Raw genomic sequence first — 23,074 nt, 5'->3', positions numbered from 1 at the left:
ATGGAGAATACACAGAGCAGATTCAGGATTGTCATGCTTGAACCATTAATTACAAATAAATCGGACTGTTACCTCATATTTTTCCATTGTGCTCAAGTTCGTGTCCTTCTACATTTTTTTCTACCAAAGACGCGCGCTCACATGTTCCTTGTAAAACGTTTTGCGTAGAGCACTGCGTTTTGTGAACGTTTGGTCACCTGATTTACTGACGCTGCTCACCACCAAATACGCTCATTCATTGATCGAGATAAAGATAGTTTTATATTCACATTCACCAAAACCCATTTAAAAGTGTAAAAAAAAAAAATTACTAATTGGTTGTCACAGAAACAAAACTAGATATGGTTTATTCTCTAAATGTCTAGCATAATTTTACAACCTTTGTTTTGAGGAAAAATTCAATTTTGACTAGTTAGAAATATATAAAATGCCATTTAAAGCGGTATAAATCAATATCTAATTCACTGTTTGTCACAGAACCATCAAACTAGGTATGATTCATTCTATAAATGTTTAGCATACTTTTACAACCTTTGTTTTGTGGAAAAATTACAGTTTTGACTTGATAGAAATACATAACATCTATAAAATGCCATTTAAAGCTATGTAAAATCAATAATGTTTTCACTGATTATCTCAGAAAAAGTGAAAACGCATTTATTTGCAATAACTTTAAAGAAATGTTAATATACGACAAATTGCACTTGAAATTAAGACAATGTTTATATAAAGTTGCACAATGTTTACGATCTTAAATTGTATGCCAAATCAACGTTTGCATTTTTTGTGCAGCAGTTCCACATTTTAAAGTAGTTACAAGGCACAACAGTCATTTATACGTCTCTAATTGAACAGCAGAGGCCCCTTCCAATCATTTATTTTGGCTTTGTTGAAGACCTTCCGTGTCATCCCCAGACAAGCTGAATGGTACCATCTCTGGCACACAGAGCATTCTATATCTGCAGTATTTAAAACAGAAAAACAGGCTCATGGTTTATTTACATGTAAATTACAGTTGTGGAATACCCAAATTCTGATACATGCTTTTGCAATTAGGAGACATTTTCAAATTGAATTGGATTTTTGTTCAAATCGCTAAATTGACTTTAAAACCACATGCATTTGACCACAACCCTGACAGAAGCACACATAACTGAGGTGTTAATCATCATTGAGTATTCAGGAAATATAAATCGTATAGTAATAAAAAGGTGTACATTTGCTAAAAAAACCACGTGTTGATAAAAAAAAGGTATCCCACATCAATGTAGTAATATCAAACATTACAATAATGTCAGTCTTTGAAATTGAAATCAGTTTAAATTGTCACTTGTGCCAGATACAACATGTGTACCTATTACTGCAAATTTCTGTCATAGTATGTATCTCTCATCAAATAGAGTAACGATAGAGCATTAGAACAAGGATAACCCTGAGTACAAAAAAGTTTCAAGACCTAGTTTCATACTTGTAAATGTCTTGAGGGATGAAACTACATGAGTTTTCATAGCCTACTGTTATATTACACAAAGACAAACCCAGTCGGTCAGATGACCATTTTTCTCTGGATGATGCAAAGCACACATTGTGCAGTCTTGCTTCGCATTGAAGACTGGCAGAAAAAAGAAAAGAAAAATACCAAATGTTTTAATGCTTTGTTGACACATTTAAAGATGCTTTCTGGAACACATAGATCTTTCCCTCACAGTTGCATACTACATTGTTCTCTCGGTCTGTGCTTTGCCCCCTTTCCCACAACCTGTAGCAAAGGGTTATCCACCCTCTGGTATCTTTCAATACCCATGCTAATATATTTATGATCTCCACTGTGAAATGTACATGTTGATCCTCTTGGTTGTCTTGGTCCTCTTGATCCATCCACCGGTCTTCTTTGTTAGTCAAGCCTGACCCCTTCATCCTGTAATTTTTTCCCTGTAATCTAATGTGCCTGAAAATGCAGAATTTTCTGCCAGGCCCCTTCTAATAGGGTACAACAGACTCATTAGAACTTTGAACACACGCCTTCTAGATGGACTACATGCCCTCTATCAAATCAAAACTGGATTTTTCCCCCTCAAAACAATTGGTTGTAAAAGTATGCTAGACATTTATAGAATAAGTAATACCTAGTTTGATGTTTCTGTGACATAGAATTAGTTATTGATTTATACAACTTTAAAAATAGCAGTTATTGATTTATTCAGCTTTAAAAATCGCATTTCAAAGATGTTATGTATTTCCATCAAATCAAAACTGAATTTTTATTCAAAACAAAAGGTTGTTAAAGTATGCTAGACATTTATAGAATAAACCATATCTATTTTTATGTTTCTGTGACAATCAATGAATTAGTTATTGATTTTTACCATTTTAAAATGGATTTCGGGGAATGTCTGTTGAATGTCCGAATATAAAACCAACTTAACCTTGGTCATTCATTGTCCCAACTAGTGAAACACTCGTCTTTAGTGACAACCGTGATGAGGCATTATCTCGTCTCGAGAATTTAGCAAGCCAGAAGCGTTAGTTTACTAGTTATATAGAAAACCGACATATCTAGCCATCTTTCACCCGTATAGTAAGATGTATGACCATCTAGGCTAATATTACGGTGTGCAACATAAACTAGATTAACACTATCTAGTTATGCTAACGTAACAAACTCGATAATACTAGCTAGTTATGCTAACGTTTGTAAGACAGTTACAGTAGCTGACGTATTAGCTAGTTAGCAAGCTACCGACCTAACGAGAACAGAAGCAAACACTATCCGATTGTAAACGTTAGCTAGCTAATAAAGCAACGTTTCATTAACAGGCAACGTCTATTATCCAATATATCGTTTTGATGAATACATGAGGTTATGGCTAGAAAGAGCTAGCTATTTTACATATATAACTACTTTATGCTAGTTAGCTAGCTATGATTAGCTTACCTCCCCTGCAAAGCTGTGGGAATCACAGTTTGACTTGGAAATCATCCGGTCCATTAAATTGAGGTAAAACAAAGGAGGTAAATAGGGTCTTGAGTTACTCCATCTTCGATTCCATGTTGTGTTTTATTTTGTGGAGAAATGGGGGTCTTCCAAATGAAATGTATATCAAAAAAATTTGAACGGAATAGACATAGGTCTACACATCCGAAAAGGGCTGTGGACTCTTGAGAAAGAGAAATCGCCCCCTTCCTCTTCTTCTTCGATGAGGTTTAACGGCGGTTGGCATCCAATAAATGTTGCATTACCGCCACCTACTAGACTGGAATTGATGGAAAATGTAAATAAATATAACAAATACCCTACCATCTAACACTACACTCACACAAAATAATACATACATACATACTACTCCAGTATTTAAATAAATGTAGTCCTACTTCAGGCCAACAGCCTGAAAGGATGTGACACCACCACTTAACACACCCTGTAATGCTTCTTACATCAAGTCTCGCACACCCAAATTCCTCTCTTCAGCTGCCACCACAACTATTTTCTGCGATTTACATTTCATCCCTGCAGTACAGTTGATAACCATTGATATAAATGCCAAAAATCAAATATATCACTTGTTGGCCTATCCATCTGTACTGGTACATATCTACTACTCACACCACTCCTCTCAGGATCCCTCTCCCTTGACCCATCTTCCTCTACTTTCTTCACTGCCTCAGCATATGACAACTTCTGTACTACTATAACCCTGGACACATCAACCTGCCTCTCTCGCAAGGAACATTTCTGATCCCCAGCCCCACAAACAATTATCACAAGACCACTTCTGGTTACTCTCACCGATTCCACAGCACCCAACTCTGTTTTCACCCACCCTGAAACCACAAATGGACCAGCCAAAAGGCAAGGGTCCATTTTTCCCAAAAACTTCACCTCAACTGTCACAGACTCATCTTTATCCTGATCCTCGGTGCAAACCTCGGGCTCTGCGAACTTCACACCTACCACCTCCGATACTTCGCCCTCATTCATTTCCATTTCTCCTATTTTCAACTCCCTCTGCTTACATTTTATACCATTCTTCTTTAACAAACCATCTCCCTTTTTTGCCCGATTCAAGCTCACCCTCTTCCTCCCTCTAAGACCTCCTCTGTCTCTCTTTTCCCCTATATTCCTCCTATGGAATTCCAAGTATAAGTCTCCTTATGATAATACTGCACTTCTCCGGATATACATCTTGGTTCTTGCCTTGTCAAGGGACGCCATTTAACCGGCTGTCACCACAATCAGCACTAACCCCTTGTGATGTAGCGCTCAACAGTGCACCCCACTTGTAAAGCAGCTGCTTCGCCTTTATGTTCTACATTTTCAAGAGCTACGCAACACTTTTCCATTTCAATTTGCTCCTAGCCTCTCACCCACTTTTTTTTTCTTCTTGCAGGTGGCATCCAATGCTGCATTTCCGCTCCCAACTGGATTATAATATAAATCCATTATATTTTGTGATACAAAATGAGAAAAGGGGAAAAACTAAAACAAATAACTAATACAAAAAAATATAAAAACTCCCTAACAAATAACCCTACTCATTAAAAACCCACTATACCAACGACCTGGGAGGACGGGACACCACCACTCAATACACCCTATAACTCTTCTGTAGTCAATACACCATGTAACTTTTCTGTAGTCAAATCTCGTATACTCCCGAGTATACTCAAGCCCCTCGAATGTCGCAGCGGTCTAAGACACTGCATCTCAGTGCTAGAGGCAACACTACAGACCCTGGTTTGATTCCAGGCTGTATCACATCCGGCCGTGATTGGGAGTCCCATAGGGCGGAGCACAATTGGTCCAGCGTCGTTCGGGTTTGACTGGGGTAGGCCGTCATTGAAAATATGAATTTGTTCTGAACTGACTTGCCTAGTTAAAAAATATATATATATATATATATATATACACACACTTCTATGCAGCTTCCACCACATCTATTTTCTGTGACGTACATTCCATTTCTGCAGTACAATTGATAACCATTGCTATGAATGCTAAGAAACCAACCTTACTGAAGCATATCACTCGTTGGCCTATCCATCTGTGATGACACAGATCTACTACTCACATGGATCCCTCACCCTTGACCCATCCTCCTCTACTTTCTTCACTGCCTCAGCATACGACCCCTTCTGCACTACTCTGACTCTAGCCACCTCAACCTGCGTCTCTCGCACCGGACAGTTTCGATCACCACTAACATGGGCACCCCTACAGTTGACAAACAACTTTATCCTCCGAAACGACACAATCCTATGTCCCATTGCCCTCCTGCACAATTCCCACATCTTCAAATCTCCCTCCTACACACTGCTGCAATATGACCATAAAATGTGGCACCTGAAACACTGCAGTGGATTTGGCACAAAAGCTGCTCTAACAGGATAACTAACATGAATTTGTCGGGTAAAGATCGACTCAAAAAGGCCTGTTAGTGACTGAAGTTTCACCGCTGGGTCTGCATCGTGCCAAACGGCGGAAGTCACAAACACCAGGAATCTTAAACTTCAATTGCTTCACCTCTACAACAACCGCTACCCCAGAAATCCCTCCTTTAAAAATGGTGCCCAGATCCTAAGAGCAAAGCAAGACACAGATCTTGACCCGCCCACCCTCATACAGCTAGTGTTGAAAATTAATATTGTATCAATATTTGGGATACATTTTCTACTTTAGTGTTGTATTATGGTTACTTATAAAAATACATGATAGATTTCAGTTATGACATCACGTTTGTTTTCCCCCCATTGTATTCGATGTGTGGTAGGAATATTTTTCTATTGGGAATGAATCCTACCATAATATTTACATTTACATTTACGTCATTTAGCAGACGCTCTTATCCAGAGCGACTTACAAATTGGAAAGTTCATACATATTCATCCTGGTCCCCCCGTGGGGAATGAACCCACAACCCTGGCGTTGCAAACGCCATGCTCTACCAACTGAGCCACACGGGACCAATAATATGTTATGTAATATGTTTAGTTTACCCTTTGCCAGCCACAACGACTGATGACAAATATTTGTATAAATAAACCACTGTGATAATTCTGTGGGTAGTACACAAAGACACAGATTGTGGGCGGCAGGTAGTCTAGTGGTTAGAGCATCGGGCCAGTAACCGAAAGGTTGCTGAATCGAATCCCAGAGCTGACAAGGTAAAAAAAAAAAAATCAGTCCTTCTGCCCCCGAGCAAGGCAGTTCCCACGGACACCGAAGACATGGATGTCGATTAAGGAAGCCCACCCACACCTCCCTGATTCAGAGGGGTTGGGATAAACGCGTAAGGCACATTTCAGTTGAAGGCTTTCAGTTGTACAACTGACGAGGTGTCCCCCTTTCCCTAATATACAACTGACGAGGTGTCCCCCCCTTTCCCTAATATACAACTGACCAGGTTTACCCCCCTTTCCCTAATATACAACTGACGAGGTTTCCCCCCCTTTCCCTAACATACAACTGACGAGGTGTCCCCCTTTCCCTAATATACAACTGACGAGGTTTCCCCCCTTTCCCTAATATACAACTGACGAGGTTTCCCCCTTTCCCTAATATACAACTGACGAGGTTTCCCCCTTTCCCTAATATACAACTGACGAGGTGTCCCCCCTTTCCCTAATATACAACTGACGAGGTTTCCCCCTTTCCCTAATATACAACTGACGAGGTGTCCCCCCTTCCCCTAATATACAACTGACGAGGTGTCCCCCCTTCCCCTAATATACAACTGACGAGGTGTCCCCCCTTCCCCTAATATACAACTGACGAGGTTTCCCCCTTTCCCTAATATACAACTGACGAGGTGTCCCCCCTTCCCCTAATATACAACTGACGAGGTGTCCCCCCTTCCCCTAATATACAACTGACGAGGTGTCCCCCCTTCCCCTAATATACAACTGACGAGGTTTCCCCCTTTCCCTAATATACAACTGACGAGGTGTCCCCCCTTTCCCTAATATACAACTGACGAGGTGTCCCCCCTTTCCCTAATATACAACTGACCAGGTTTACCCCCCTTTCCCTAATATACAACTGACGATGTTTCCCCCCCTTTCCCTAACATACAACTGACGAGGTGTCCCCCCTTCCCCTAATATACAACTGACGAGGTGTCCCCCCTTCCCCTAATATACAACTGACGAGGTGTCCCCCCTTCCCCTAATATACAACTGACGAGGTTTCCCCCTTTCCCTAATATACAACTGACGAGGTTTCCCCCCTTTCCCTAATATACAACTGACAAGGTGTCCCCCCTTCCCTAATATACAACTGACGAGGTGTCCCCCCTTCCCCTAATATACAACTGACGAGGTGTCCCCCCTTCCCCTAATATACAACTGACGAGGTTTCCCCCTTTCCCTAATATACAACTGACGAGGTCTCCCCCTTTCCCTAATATACAACTGACGAGGTGTCCCCCCTTCCCCTAATATACAACTGACGAGGTGTCCCCCCTTCCCCTAATATACAACTGACGAGGTGTCCCCCCTTCCCCTAATATACAACTGACGAGGTGTCCCCCCTTCCCCTAATATACGAGGTGTCCCCCTTTCCCTAATATACAACTGACGAGGTTTCCCCCCTTTCCCTAATATACAACTGACGAGGTTTCCCCCTTTCCCTAATATACAACTGACGAGGTTTCCCCCCTTTCCCTAATATACAACTGACGAGGTGTCCCCCCTTCCCCTAATATACAACTGACGAGGTTTCCCCCCTTTCCCTAATATACAACTGACGAGGTTTCCCCCCTTTCCCTAATATACAACTGACGAGGTTTCTCCCTTTCCCTAATATACAACTGACAAGGTGTCCCCCCTTCCCCTAATATACAACTGACGAGGTGTCCCCCCTTCCCCTAATATACAACTGACGAGGTGTCCCCCCTTCCCCTAATATACAACTGACGAGGTTTCCCCCTTTCCCTAATATACAACTGACGAGGTTTCCCCCTTTCCCTAATATACAACTGACGAGGTGTCCCCCCTTCCCCTAATATACGAGGTGTCCCCCCTTTCCCTAATATACAACTGACGAGGTTTCCCCCCTTTCCCTAATATACAACTGACGAGGTTTCCCCCCTTTCCCTAATATACAACTGACGAGGTTTCCCCCCTTTCCCTAATATACAACTGACGAGGTTTCCCCCTTTCCCTAATATACAACTGACGAGGTTTCCCCCTTTCCCTAATATACAACTGACGAGGTGTCCCCCCTTCCCTAATATACAACTGACAAGGTGTCCCCCCTTCCCTAATATACAACTGACGAGGTTTCCCCCCTTTCCCTAATATACAACTGACGAGGTTTCCCCCCTTTCCCTAATATACAACTGACGAGGTTTCCCCCCTTTCCCTAATATACAACTGACGAGGTGTCCCCCTTTCCCTAATATACAAATAAAATACATGGTGTACTTGTGCTTTCTTCTTGACAATAATCATAAAAGTGGAAAATAATTTACTGCCAATGCATGTATACCTCTGTCCTTTGAATGATTGAGTTTGATTTATAAAACAAGGTTAGTGTGTTCTGTGCAGGAACAGAAATAAAGTATTTCTAATTGTCTTTGACAATAACAGTATTCTCATAAATTCCTGTTGACAAATTGGACCAGAAAAACAATCTGGTAGTTAAATTGTTTATGCCCTATGTACAATCTGACGTAATTATTTCAAATCGCCCGTCAGTAAAAGGGTTTGTCCAGGCATCCAATAGAACTGTAGAATTTTGGGCGGACTATTTGAACGGGCAAAAAAGGAGAAAGATGATTGGTCCGTGGAATTGTCAGTATCGAGCTGGTCTAGAACACAGCATACTAAACTCGTTTTTTTGAACCATAACAAACGTTTAACAAACGTTAAATAATACAGCATTGATTTGTGTAGGACTACCATCTCTTGAATTTAATATTTAAAATCAATACTTTATAGTAGTAAACCACAGAGGAGGCAGACCTTTCTCGATAAATCAAGCCAAGATGGATACCGTACGTGATTGGCTGCCATGGCATTGACGTCAGTTTCTGGGTGTGGAAACTCTCAACAACAAAAAGAAAGGCTAGCGACGGTAAAGAAGAACAACAAAACAGAAGAGATTGGGACCGTAGAAAATGTCGATATAACTAACATTACAGGTAATTATATACAGTTTTAACATTGCAGATGCAAGGAAATTGAATAAATGAGGTAATTGAAAATATTACTGGTGTTGTAAAACATTAATTTTTTTAATCCATTCCAGTAAAATAAATTGCTTCCTGGAGGATTAACGTATTTTTTTTTATATCAAGTTTATGATTTTAAAACTATACTAATCCATTTGGTCTTTCCTTTTATGCTTGTCGATGAAATTGGCATCTTACTTCGACTGATTTGTAGTTACCGTTAGCTAGCTAACGTTACAGTATCTTTGTCCTTGTCTTTATTTATCGTCTCTGTGTAACGCTGTCGTTGACTCGCACAGCTCTTCGCTCAACCGATTTTTTTTTTAATGCTCGAAAACAAGTTGGCTTTTACATCACCACCCTAGTAGCTGCAAACCGTTTTTAAAATCAGACAAATTTGATGGAGTTAACGTCAAGTTATATGAAAAAAAATCGAACGATTACCAGCTAATGCATTGCTTCCTAGGCAAGAACAAGAATCCGCCCCCCTTCCCCCGCTCGTCGACGATTTGAAGCATAGCTAATGGATTCAAGCTTGTTTTTGATGTAAATGTCTGAGTATCTCACGACATTTGTGATCATATTTACGACTTTACACTGGAAAAATCCCAATTAGATTCGTTTTGTGTTGTGATTAAGTAGGCGTTAACCTAAGAAATCTGACACCGAATCCCAGCTGAGGCCAGGGTTGGGCAAACCTTGACCGGGTGAACAAATGTAGGGCGGACAAACATTTACTAACATTACACTCCGTCTTGTTTTACAGTGAAAGACATTCAGATTGCTGTAACCGAGTCCAGACATGGAAACTGTGAAACTTATGAGGGAGCTGATAGCCAATTTTGAACAGGAGAGTTATTATCTTCCGAAGGAAACAGGACTCCGCTTAATCGAATCGACTGGAGAGGTAGTCTGCAGTACAGTAGCTAAATATAAATATTGTTCACGTGATCGATATGAATCCCTAAACATTATGGTGAAACAAATTGGTCCATAAACACATTACACTAATACACACTAAATGCCTAAAATCTTACTGTAAAGAAATAATATTTTATCTTGATCTTATTAATTACAGAATGACAGCAGGGGTATATCAGCTAAATGTCGGGACACCAAAGTGGAGGACCTCTGGAGCCTGACTAGTTTCTTTGGGTACAGTACACAGACTTTCGTTCTGGCAGTCAACCTGTTGGATCGATTCCTGGCCATGATGAAGGTAAGATGAAGACCCAATCAAGAGCACATTTTAGTAATTTCAAGTACTCTAAAGCTAATTAGCAACATTAGGTTGACATGTGTTGTCCATTTCTTTTGATGACAAAGCAATAATGTGCTTTAGACAAACTACAAATAAAAAGGGAGTTTCAGTGAGTAATAATAGCCTGTCCCTATTTCCACTAATTCCAAGCTATTGTGTGTCTCTCTTCAGGTCCAACCCAAACATCTAGCCTGCATCGGCATCAGCTGCCTCCACATCGCAGCCAAAGCAGTCGAAGAGGAGTGTAACGTGTCTTCCACCAATGAACTTATTCGTATCAGCCAGTGCAAGTTTACGGTCTCGGACCTCACTCGCATGGAGAAGATAATTTCAGAGAAACTCAACTTCCAACTCAAAACCATCACAGCCTTAACGTTTTTGCACCTATACCACGGAATCACAAGCGCCCATACCTCAGACCTGTAAGAACCCATTATAAAAAGATATTACAATTCACCTAGCAATCAACCTCATTTGGAAGATGGTAATAGTGTGACATAATTCACTTGGACAACTAGACATGTACTTATTAGTCCTGACTGAAAGTAGGACGGATGGTTTTAACTATTCTCACTGGACATGATCAAATAGCATGTGTCCATTCCACCCGAACAAACTCAATTATGTAACAGATAGCCTTAACACCTTGTTTTCACACCCAGATTGGTTCTTATAAGTATTTTAACCTTTACAGGAAGGAGGCCCTGAACCTCGACACACTAGAGGTCCAGCTCAAAGCCTGTCTCTGCCGGATCGCGTTCTCCAAAGCTAAAGTAACGATTTACCCCAGAGAGTCCATAAGATGTTACATATTACAGGAGACCTCTTGGCAGCTGCAGTCTAATTTGATGCATTTTGTCTCTTCTCTTCCAGCCGTCAGTCTTGGCCCTGTCACTCCTCACTCAGGAGATTGAAGCCATGCATTCTGTTGATATGTTAGAAATAGCACATCATGTTCAGAGACATCTCAAGGTAAACACATTATACACTTATTAGAAAATCCTTGAAGCTTTATCACATAGCAATGATGTAATCCTTTGTTTAACACAGTAACCTTATGTTAACTGTCAAATTTACACACAAAAGAAACCTATTTCTCCCTGGAACCATCTCTGAATATTGTATGCCCTACAACCCTAGTCCAGAAGGTTTCATATGACAATTGGCACGGTTATGGAAAGACATTTTTTTTTATAAAGGGCCCTTTCACATTCCCCGGCCTCAAGTTCCCGGCCGCTATCCTTTTACAACGTCTGGAATCCATCCCAAAGGTTTCTGCTGACCCAGTCTATTATGTAACCTGGTGTTCAATGTTATGATGCCCTGGTCGTCTTTTACAGATCACTGACGTTGAGCTGCTACACTGGAAGGGACTAGTGGCCAAGTGTATGTCCGACTACTCTTCTCCTGAATGTAGCAAACCCAACAATAAGAAGCTTGTCTGGATCGTGTCGAGAAGGACAGCTCAGAACCTTCACACTAGCTCCTACAGTGTCCCTGAACTGCCAACCATTCCTGAGAACTGCTGGGATCAGAGTGAAAGGTATACAGGAATATGTCTCTGTAGAGGAAGAGAAACGATGTGAATCAAAAACATTCTACTATTCTAGAAAATGTGCATTCTGTTAGAAGGCAGTCAAACAAGTCTACTACCGGTACATGACAACGGGGAAGAACTCTGGAGATTTCCCTACTTCTGTTATTCAGGGGATTTTCCAGCCACACACACACACAATTAAGCCCCACCCCTCTCTCTCCAGTGTTTTGTTCAGAGTTTGACCACTCCTCCTGCCTGGTTTCTGTTGTTACAGAAGATATTATTCCCATGACTTGTATGGTAGTGGGGGGGGGGTTTCATACCATCAGCCACGTCATAGCCCTACCGGTTGCGTCATTTAGCCTAGCCTATCAGAGGAGGCACATCCCCGGCTCGTATCACTAACTAACCCACATACTTAATGTCTGAGTGTTAAGTGACTTCTGTCACGTCCTACTCCTACCTAGCAACAGTAGTTCCCATAACTGCTCAACCACAACATTACACAACCAGTTAAACATCCACATTTTAAGACTTGGGATGGGTCTTGTAGTCAGACAATAGCAGTTACATCTCCACATTAAAGACTTTGGGATGTGTCTTGTAGTCAAACCAATAATAAAAAGGATTAAATTACATTGACAACTGCAAACAGGATGAAAGATGAACTAAGGAATATTGTGAATTTTAACATTTTTTTCCCCTCTTGTTCTTCCAGTGAAGACTCATGTGAAGACATGAGTTCGGGGGAGGAGAGCCTGAGCAGTTCCCTGGGCTCTGACGCGGAGGGGCCTTACTTCCCTCTAAACTTCCTCTGCCAAAGACCCCACAACAAATACCACCATACCTCCTAGACCAAAGCCCTCTAAGGGAGCCACAGTGCCTGGGTTACATAACCACCTTTTCTAATGCAGCATCGTGTTCATTTAATTCAAAAACGTAGCTAAAAGCTTTGCAACAGTTAACGAGAGGTCATTGGGTACGTTCAGGTTTGTCCCTCCCTGTGACGGCCTATTTTGTTCGTAGTGAATACGAACCAGAAAATGGCTTCTCTACATACCGTAGTAAATGTTTTTGTTAGCCTTCTATAGGGCTACCACAGTGTGGCTCATTACAGAAAACCAATCAATATACAGCATATGTTTTAAGCTAAAAAACAAACATACAGAAATGTGAGAGTTTGCACAATCCTGAAGACAGGCAGCTAAATAAAAATTGTGGTGTGGCGCATGTTTGGATTTGTCTCACATTCCAGCCACTTTGTATATCTGTCCCAAATGGCACCCTCTATAGTGCACTATGTTTGACCAGAGCCCTGTGTGTCCCGGTCAGAAGTAGTGCACTAGATAGGGAATACGGTGCCATTTGGGCAACCCGTCTCTGAGGCGGCTGGATTTGTCTCGCATTAACCTGGTAAACGTACTTTGCCCTGTTTCTGTATAACGAGTGTTATTGTTGAGTTATGTTGACTGGTGGCCAGGCTGGTTAGCGTTAAACTGTAAACGCCAACGTCTGATTATTCATATTAAGAGTGTGTTTGACTATGATCTTGTTAAACTTTAAAATGTGCCAATTTGTTGGCTGTAGGTTCTTAAATTATTTGGATTGTATGTATGTGAGGAAGAACATAATGTATGATAAGAAACCTTGTAAAGAAATGTACAAAAAAATGTAAATTTATAAAATGTACAAAAAGCATTATGAATAGTACCTTTGTAGATATTAACTTATTTTTTTTTGCCTGTGAGCTATGACAAAACATTAAAATACTATTTTGAAATTACTATTTAGTCTTTTCTTAATGTTGCCCATCAGAAATAGTACATTTATGATTTAGTTAGGTTACACCTGTATTGGCCTAGTCTATATGAACCCAACGACTAGCGAAAAGGACCCCCTGGGGCAGTAGATTTTCTTGACAAAAGAAATAAAGCGATGCTTTAGCATTTCCAGTGAATTCTCCTGAAACTGAAGCCACTTCAGTTCTGGCACATGAACTCAGTTGGTCAACCAAACCATTCTACTTCAGTCAAGAGAAAACAATATTGAACACAAGATGATTCATTTAGTAAAGCTAGCTCTTGATTTCTAGACAATTCAGTCCTGGCACAAACAAAAACCCCCACATGAAAATCACCCAACCAAATCAAAAGTGAAAGAGAACTTGCCATAGTTTCATCCATCATCTGGTTTGAAAAGGAACAGTTTGAGGTGAAGCTGCATCCACCAATACTGAGATCAGAGACCCGTGTCAGACTTCTTCCGTTTAGGTTGTGAGGAGGTTAGGAAGGAGAGTTCCTCTGAGGCAGAGATGGGGACAATAGCTGCTCTCATTGAGGCCTCCACAGGTTCCTGAGATCCCCAAAAAATAAAATAATCCTGAGGCCTCTTCTAGGCTACCACCACCGTTCTCAAAATGACCGCTGAGGTAAGAGTCCAAACCTACCGTTGTCAAGGGCGTTAAACTACTAACAGTGTAGGGTTTGGAACTAGTTAACTGCTAGCGTAAAAAGGGACTCGGGGGGGGTTGTGAACTACTACTACTGAGTGGCCTGTCAGAGCCGTCTCCTACAGGGCCTTCAGAGCCGTCTCCTACCGGCTGTTGCTGGTAGTGGGCTGGGGGAGGAAACTACTAAACTAAGTTCCCTATGATGTATAGTGGGCTGGGATGGACAACTACCAAACTTCCCCAGTGGTGTAGTGGGCTGCGACTACTGAACTCCTATGAAGTGTAGTGGGCTGCGAGTTCTTGGTCTGTTTCTGTGGTGTAAGTGTGGTAACCCTCGGTGTCCCCGGGTCAGACGGCACATCCCACTGGGTGTAGTAGCAGCTTGTGGCCAAACGGTCTCTGTCGACCAACCGGAGAGAGAGAGAGGTGCTCTGTCGACCAACCGGAGAGAGAGAGAGGCGCTCTGTCGACCAACCGGAGAGAGAGAGAGGCGCTCTGTCGACCAACCGGAGAGAGAGAGGCGCTCTGTCGACCAACCGGAGAGAGAGAGAGGCGCTCTGTCGACCAACCGGAGAGAGAGAGAGGCGCTCTGTCCGGGTCTGACTGGTGAAACTGCCTGATAGATATATCGACCTGTTTGTCTCCACCTTCAAATCAAAATCAGAAGTTGAATTAATATTTTGGTCATTTAACAGACACTTTTAGACCACAGATACTTAGTTAGTGCATTCAACTAGGCTGTACAAGACTATCACACATCAGTCACGGCAAGAAGAAAACATTCCTCAGTAAGCAGTGATCAGCTAAATAATCATCTTTATTTCCCCCCAAATTGGGACACTTGTAGTGCAGTCTGGGTAAGAAAGACGGAGAAAGAAAGGAAATTAATTTACGTTAGTGAAAACCTAAATGTAGGAACAGATAATTAAAATCCCATTTTAGTTGTGCTAAATGAGAATTAAAACTAAAGTACATGTCACATACACTGGATAGGTGCAGTGTAATGTGTTGTTTTACAGGGTCAGCCATAGTAGTATGATAGGTGTTGTTTTACAGGGTCAGTCATAGTAGTATGATAGGTGTTGTTTTACAGGGTCAGCCATAGTAGTATGATAGGTGTTGTTTTACAGGGTCAGCCATAGTAGTATGATAGGTGTTGTTTTACAGGGTCATAGTAGTATGATAGGTGTTGTTTTACAGGGTCAGCCATAGTAGTATGATAGGTGTTGTTTTACAGGGTCAGCCATAGTAGTATGATAGGTGTTGTTTTACAGGGTCAATCATAGTAGTATGATAGGTGTTGTTTTACAGGGTCAGTCATAGTAGTATGATAGGTGTTGTTTTACAGGGTCAGTCATAGTAGTATGATAGGTGTTGTTTTACAGGGTCAGTCATAGTAGTATGATAGGTGTTGTTTTACAGGGTCAGTCATAGTAGTATGATAGGTGTTGTTTTACAGGGTCAGTCATAGTAGTATGATAGGTGTTGTTTTACAGGGTCAGCCATAGTAGTATGATAGGTGTTGTTTTACAGGGTCAGTCATAGTAGTATGATAGGTGTTGTTTTACAGGGTCAGCCATAGTAGTATGATAGGTGTTGTTTTACAGGGTCAGTCATAGTAGTATGATAGGTGTTGTTTTACAGGGTCAGCCATAGTAGTATGATAGGTGTTGTTTTACAGGGTCAGCCATAGTAGTATGATAGGTGTTGTTTTACAGGGTCAGCCATAGTAGTATGATAGGTGTTGTTTTACAGGGTCAGCCATAGTAGTATGATAGGTGTTGTTTTATAGGGTCAGCCATAGTAGTATGATAGGTGTTGTTTTACAGGGTCAGTCAGTAGTCTGTGCCACTGGAGCACATTAGGGTTGTGTCTTGCTCAAGGGCAGATCGACATATTTAAACATAACATCCATTGGGACAAGCGTACAATAACATCCCATAAACAGCCATGAACAATGTGTTGCTTCCAGCCTCTCGTCTGTAAGGTGCATTTGGAAAGTATTCAGACCCCTTCACTTTTCCCACATTTTATTACGTTTTAATGCCTTAATTCTAAAATGTCTTAAAACCATTTCCTAGTCAATCTATGCACAAAAACCCATTAATGACAAACTGATAACAGGTGTATAAATGTTAGCAAATTTATACAAAATGAAAAACAGAAGTACCGTATTTACGTTAGTATTCAGACCTTTTGCTATGAGATTTGAAATTGTGCACATGTGCATCCTGTTTCCATTGATCATCCTTGAGATGTTTCTACAACTTGATTGGAGTCCACCTGTGGTAAATTCAATTGATTGGACGTGATTTGGAAAGACACACACCTGTCTATATAAAAAGGTCCCACCGTTGACAGTTCATGTCAGAGTAAAAACCAAGCCATGAGGTCGAAGGAATTGTCCGTAGATCTCAGACAGCATTGTGTCGTGACACAGATCTGGGGAAGGGTACCAAAACATTTCTGCAGTATTTAAGGTCCCCGAAGAACACAGTGGCCTCCATCATTCTTAAATGGAAGCTCTGACCGAGCTCCAAAGTTCCTCTGTGGAGATGGGAGAACCTTCCAGAAGAACAGGTCATCTATGCAGCACTCCACCAATCAGGCCTTTATGGTAGAGTGGCCAGACAAAAGCCACTCCTCAGTAAAAGGCACATGACAGCCTGCTTGGATTTCACCAAAAGGCACCTAAAGGACTCCCAGACCATGACAAACAAGGTTTTCTGATCTGATGAAACCAAGATTGAACTCTTTGGCCTGAATGAGAAGGGTCACATCATGAGGAAAGCTGGCATCATCCCTATGGTGAAGCATGGTGGTGGCAGCATTATGCTGCGGGGATGTTTTTCAGCAGTAGGGACTGGGAGACTAGTCAGGATCAAGGCAAAGATGAACGGAGCAAAGTACAGAGATCATTGATGAAAACCTGCTCCAGAGCACTCAGGACCTCAGACTGGGGTGAAGGTTTACCTTCCAACAGGACAACGACCCTAAGCACACAGCCAAGACAAGGCAGAAGTGGCTTCGGGACAAGAGTGGCCCAGCCAGAGCCCGGACTTGAATCCGATCGAACATCTCTGGAGAGACCTGAAAATAGCTGTGCCGCAACGCTCCCCATCCAACCTGACAGAGCTTGAGAGGATCTGCAGAGAAGAATGGGAGAAACTCCCCAAATACAGGTGTGCCAAGCTTGTAGCGTCACACCCAAGAAGACTGGAAGCTGTAATCGTTGCCAAAGGTGCTTCAACAAAGTACTGAGTAAAGGGTCTGAATACTTATGTAAATGTGATATTTTAGCTTTGTCATTATGGGGGTATTGTGATGTTATTAGGATGTATTGTGATGTCATTATGGGGTATTGTGATGTCATTATGTGATGTCATCTATCAATTTTAGAATAAGTCTGTAAGGTAACTAAATATGGAAAAAGTCCAGGGGTCTGAATACTTCCTGAATGCACTGTGTGTGTGGGGGTGGCTGATCTGGATCGTTAATGGATATTAACAACTCATCTCCTAGACAAATGTACAATAACACACCAACTCCTGTCCTTACCAGCAGCAGACGTGGCTAGTCTGTCCTGGGTGTGGTGCGGTCTGAGGGAGTTAGACAGGCAGGTGTCCAAGGCGGTCTCTGGGGCTGAGCAGGGCCAAAAGGTGGGCCTCTGGTGACGCAGCCTTTCTCCCCACCACCTGGAGAACCAGACATTACAGAAAGACAGACATCGCATCAGCATTTACGGCAGTGAGACAACAGTGTTTATCATCACAGTGAAACAGACAGCCCTCGGTTCAAATAGTATTTGTTTTCTAATTTAACATTTAGCTTTTAACAATTTCACACAACAATATAAAAACGTAACAACGTCAACGATTTTACTGAGTTACTGTTCATATAAAAAGGAAAATAAGTCAATTGAAAGAAATTCATGAGGCTCTAATCTATGGATTTCACATGACTGGGAATACAGATATACATGCACCAGAAACCAGTCAGTATCTGGTGTGACCACCATTTGCCTCATTCAGCACGACATCTCCTTCACATAGAGTTGGATCAGGCTGTTGAGTGGGACAACATTCCACAGGCCACAATCCTCTTCAAATGGCTGTGTTTAGTTACTGGATATTGGCGGGAACTGGAATATGCTGTCGTACACATTGATCCAGGGCATCCCAAACATGCTCAATGGGTGACATGGCCTGCATACTCACCAGACATGGAATAACTGGGACATTTTTAGCTTCCAGGAATTGTGTTCAGATCCTTGCGACACGGGGCCGTGCATTATCATGCTGAAACATGGAGTGATGGCGGCGAATGAAATGGTACAATAATCTCGTTACGGTATCTCTGTGCATTCAAACTGCTAAATCAATAAAACGCAATTGTGTTCGTTGTCCGTGGCTTATACCTGCCCATAACCCCACCCCCACCATGGGGAACTCTGTTCACAACGTTGACATCAGCAAACGACTCGCCCACACAACGCCATACACGCTGGCTGCCATCTGCCCGGGACAGTTGAAACCGGGATTCATCCGTGAAGAGCACACTTCTCCAGCGTGCCAGTGGCCATCGAAGGATGATCATTTGCCCACTGAATTCAGTTACGACGGCGAACTGCAGTCAGGTCAAGACCCTGGTGAGGACGACGAGCACGCAGATGAACTTCCCTGAGACCGTTTTTGACAGTTGGTGCAGAAATTCTTTGGATGTTCAAACCCAGTCATTAGCTGTTCGGGTGTCTGGTGTCAGACGATCCCACAGGTGAAGAAGCCGGATGTGGAGGTCGTGGTTACACATGGTATGCGATTGTGAGACTGGTTGGACTTAATGCCACATTCTCTAAAACGAGATGGGTAGAGAAATGAACATGAAATTCTCTGGCAACAGCTCTGGTGGACATTCCTGCAGTCAGCATGTAAATTGCACTCCCTAAAAACTTGTGACATCGTGTTGTGTGACTAAAATGCACATTCTAGAGTGACCTTTTATTGTCCCCAGCACAAGGTGCAGCTGTGTAATGATCATGGCTGTTTAAATCAGCTTCTTGATATGCCACGCATGTCAGGTGAATGGATTATCTTGGCAAAGGAGAAATGCCCACTGACAGGGATGTAAACAAATGTTCACAATGAGAGAAATACGCTTTTTGTGTGTACAGAACCTTTCTGGAATCTTATTTCAGCTCGTGAAACATGTGACCAACACTTTATATTTTGCGTTTATTTATTTTTTTTGTTCAGTGTTACACCATTTGAGCACAGGCTCTGCAGTAAGACTGGTTTATCAGCAATGGCCTTAGGGACATGATTCACTCAAAACACAGACAAACCCATTGAATTCCAAATGACTGCACCACACCAGAGTAGTGTAGCAGCATCACTTCCTGAGATCGGAGAGCGCAACCAAGTGAGCGGAGTTATTTACTAATTAGTGACCTTAATTGTAAATAGTCCGGGTGGCCACTTGATTAATTGTTCAGCAGTCTTATGGCTTGGGCGTAGAAGCTGTTAAAGAGTCTTTTGGCTTAGTTTATAAAAAGTGTAGAAGTGACTAAAAAGTCACCCTCCTATATCCCTTTGCCATTCATTAATCAACGTAGGTATATGACCATGTACCTCATCGGAAAACAAATAAATCAAAACATCTCGTTTGGTTTGTCCTAGGATTCCAAGCCCATGTTGAGACTTGCCAGTATTCGCTAAAAACGACTCATCCAGCCTAGTGATTGGTCGTTGCTAACGAACAACTCTTTTTAGGTGAACGGAAAACGAATCTCTTCGGTGAGCGAGACGTTCATTTGGCTCCTTCATTTGCATACCGGTAAGGCTTCTCCTGCTTTGGCGATTATCTGTAGATAAATTATGAAAACATTCGATGAAGAAGTTAAATCATCACTGCAGACACAATAGCGGAGAGAGATTCTGGTCCAAAAAGAATAAATATATTGAAGGTTATAAAAGTTAATTTCATGATACTTGTAATGGTATTATTAACAATATTGATATAGGCCTACTGATTTGATTAAAGCGTTGACAATGGGTCAATCAACAGGTGTTTTGTGTGTAGAAAAGACCATGTTTAACACCTGCTTCATTAAGACCCGTGGCTCCTCATGGGCTCCTGACGTTATAGAAAAGCAGGGCTGTACAATCTGCTGGCATTTTTAAAACCCATTGTTCCTCAATTCAATACCAGTTCTCAACAGGGAATCCATGTTTACTAGACATCACCTATTTAAAAAAAAAAATCTTAGGTTGACACAATAAATTAAATTGAAAAGAGAAGACTAGTTTCTGACTATATTACTGATCTACCACCTTTCCTAAAAATCCCATCCACAGTGATTGACAGGTCTTAAAACCTACCAACTATGACTTACAAAACATCCTGCCCCCTCCCCTGACAATCCTACCCACAGTGATTGGTTGTGTATTTCAGATGGAGCCGGGGCAATAGAATGCGCCAGATGGAGCCGGGGCAATAGAATGTGCCAGATGGAGCCGGGGCAATAGAATGTGCCAGATGGAGCCGGGGCAATAGAACGTGCCAGATGGAGCCGGGGCAATAGAACGTGCCAGATGGAGCCGGGGCAATAGAACGTGCCAGATGGAGCCGGGGCAATAGAATGTGCCAGATGGAGCCGGGGCAATAGAACGTGCCAGATGGAGCCGGGGCAATAGAACGTGCCAGATGCCACAAATGGAGCTCATTTAGTTAAAAAAAAACACCCATCGGACCTTCCACCGCTCTGTAGTCCCTCCTACCCGGCCGGCTGCTCCCCCTACCCGGCCGGCTACTCCCCCTACCCGGCCGGCTACTCCCCCTACCCGGCCGGCTACTCCCCCTACCCGGCCGGCTACTCCCCCTACCCGGCCGGCTACTCCCCCTACCCGGCCGGCTACTCCCCCTACCCGGCCGGCTACTCCCCCTACCCGGCCGGCTACTCCATGTACTTACAGAAAAACCCCTTAGGCATTAAAAACAGACAGATACATTCCATCACTGTGAGGTGAACAAGGGACAGGCAGACACGCTGTCAAGATGAATTCATCAAGGTGACTTTAACACTGTGCTGTTGAAACACAGGGCTCTGGTCAGAACACTATACAGGGAATAGGGTTCCATTTGGGACACAGAGTAGTCGATGGACATCTCCAAACTACACCAGCCGAAGGACAAGCGTGTATCCGTTAAAAATCAGCAGTGAACCGAATGATTGGGCCTCTACAAAATGTAATTACAAAGTTGTGTACCTGTGTGGTGACGAGGTGCTGGAAAAAGGCGCGGACGTCGCTCAGGTCATTGGACAGGATGAGCCTCTCCACTCGGCACAGTCCGAGGTTTTGTCTGATATTAAACAGTGTGTGACAACAATGGTCTTTGGTCTGTAAAGATAGAGACATAAAAGCATAAAGCACAACAGACTAACATCTACCATAGTCCCTCCACTAAGATCTAACAGCCATGTTGTTCTATTTCCAATTGTAAACACGTACGAGTTGAGCAGATATGGCTAGGTTAAAACGTTTTGTTTTGTCAAATCAGCCAGGCAACAGTTACAAATAACTCAAAATCAACAAGTACCTATGGAGTGGCTTTACGGTCTTAAATGACCCTGATATATCAGTGAGCTCCACACCTGTCCAGTCAGCACACAACATCACCCTGGGGTGGCCAGAGAAGTCAAACCATCTCCATGACGACAACGTTGTCCAGGTTACCGTCCTCTTGACGGAACTTGTGCAAACTAAAACATGACAATATGGGAAACACCTACAGTACTACTCGCTGAGAGATATGGTGTCCCGATTCTCTACCCCTCTCCCGACGTGGGAACTCTACCATGGATTTAAAAACAGTGGAAACTCAATCATGAGCTTCATCCCAATTCATCAACGTTCTCCTGCAGTGTGCCCTTGTCTTGCATACCCCCGTCATGGATTTAACAATGGTGGAAACCCACTCCTGTTACTGTTTGCGTGCAACAATCCAAGATTTTAAATCCATGAAGGGGAGTGCACACCGAGGGAGAGGGTTAGTGGAGAACAGGAGAAGGGTAAATAATTGGGGCAGGGCCATAAGTTTAGTGACCGGTATCTTAACCTCTTACCCTTTCTCCACTGTCCATAGATGGATAGTGACAGTGGAGCTGCCTACCAGAAACTCTCCCTGCACATGGAGACTAAAAGACAAGCCGTTTACACGCTGGTTTACATTAGAGTCTGTAGCAGGGTTGGGGTCAATTCCAGTCAATTCAGGAAGTACACCGAAATTCAAATTCTGAATTTCCCTCATTGAAAAGCCTTGGAGACTTGGCGATTGGAATTTAAGTGTACTTCCTGAATTGAAATAGAATTGTCCCACCTCTGGGCTGGAGGAGGAACACTACTTATTCACGGATACAACCGTGGTGACTGCAAAACTCTTCCTAAAATCAGAGTTACATACGCAGAGAAAACCTATCACAATATGAAAGAATCATAGATACAAACAGACTAGCTTTCTAGAGCAGATATCTGCTCATACTGTGGAACGTCAGGTTCAGAAAAAACTTTAATCACCAGAAATTCACAGCCTAGAGGCCTACGGCGACGAGCCAGAACGCCCTAGAGGCCTACGGCGACGAGCCAGAACGCCCTAGAGGC

At 42.5% G+C, this 23,074-nt stretch overlaps 2 protein-coding genes across 6 annotated transcripts in view; one reads left to right on the top strand and one right to left on the bottom strand.

The window, feature by feature from the left end:
• LOC129818048 (cyclin-I-like) overlaps window positions 1–23,074 on the bottom strand; it is a 45,853-nt gene that overhangs the window by 15,784 nt on the left and 6,995 nt on the right. Inside the window, exons 3-5 of one of the 5 annotated variants that reach the window (XM_055873580.1) lie at window positions 21,683–21,814; window positions 17,976–20,277; window positions 14,133–15,064 (exon numbers count right to left, since the gene is read on the bottom strand). In XM_055873580.1, coding sequence (XP_055729555.1) covers window positions 14,133–14,147 — 15 coding nt within the window. In that variant the 5' untranslated portion in view covers window positions 14,148–15,064; window positions 17,976–20,277; window positions 21,683–21,814. Of the gene's footprint in view, window positions 1–2,935; window positions 3,201–14,132; window positions 15,065–17,975; window positions 21,200–21,682; window positions 21,815–23,074 lie in introns of those variants that run through there. The other 4 variants (XM_055873579.1, XM_055873581.1, XM_055873583.1 and 1 more) reach the window with 4 other exon arrangements.
• Window positions 9,034–13,751, top strand: LOC129818049 (cyclin-G2-like). The gene is made up of 8 exons (XM_055873584.1): window positions 9,034–9,140; window positions 9,937–10,077; window positions 10,249–10,389; window positions 10,603–10,853; window positions 11,126–11,204; window positions 11,305–11,403; window positions 11,772–11,974; window positions 12,687–13,751. The coding sequence occupies exons 2-8, from the start codon at window positions 9,973–9,975 to the stop codon at window positions 12,820–12,822; spliced, it is 1,014 nt and encodes a 337-aa protein (XP_055729559.1). The 5' UTR covers window positions 9,034–9,140; window positions 9,937–9,972; the 3' UTR covers window positions 12,823–13,751.

The sequence above is a fragment of the Salvelinus fontinalis genome, chromosome 21 (assembly GCF_029448725.1).
Source record: "Salvelinus fontinalis isolate EN_2023a chromosome 21, ASM2944872v1, whole genome shotgun sequence".
NCBI lineage: Eukaryota > Metazoa > Chordata > Actinopteri > Salmoniformes > Salmonidae > Salvelinus > Salvelinus fontinalis.
This window is presented reverse-complemented; position numbering and strand designations above follow the sequence as displayed.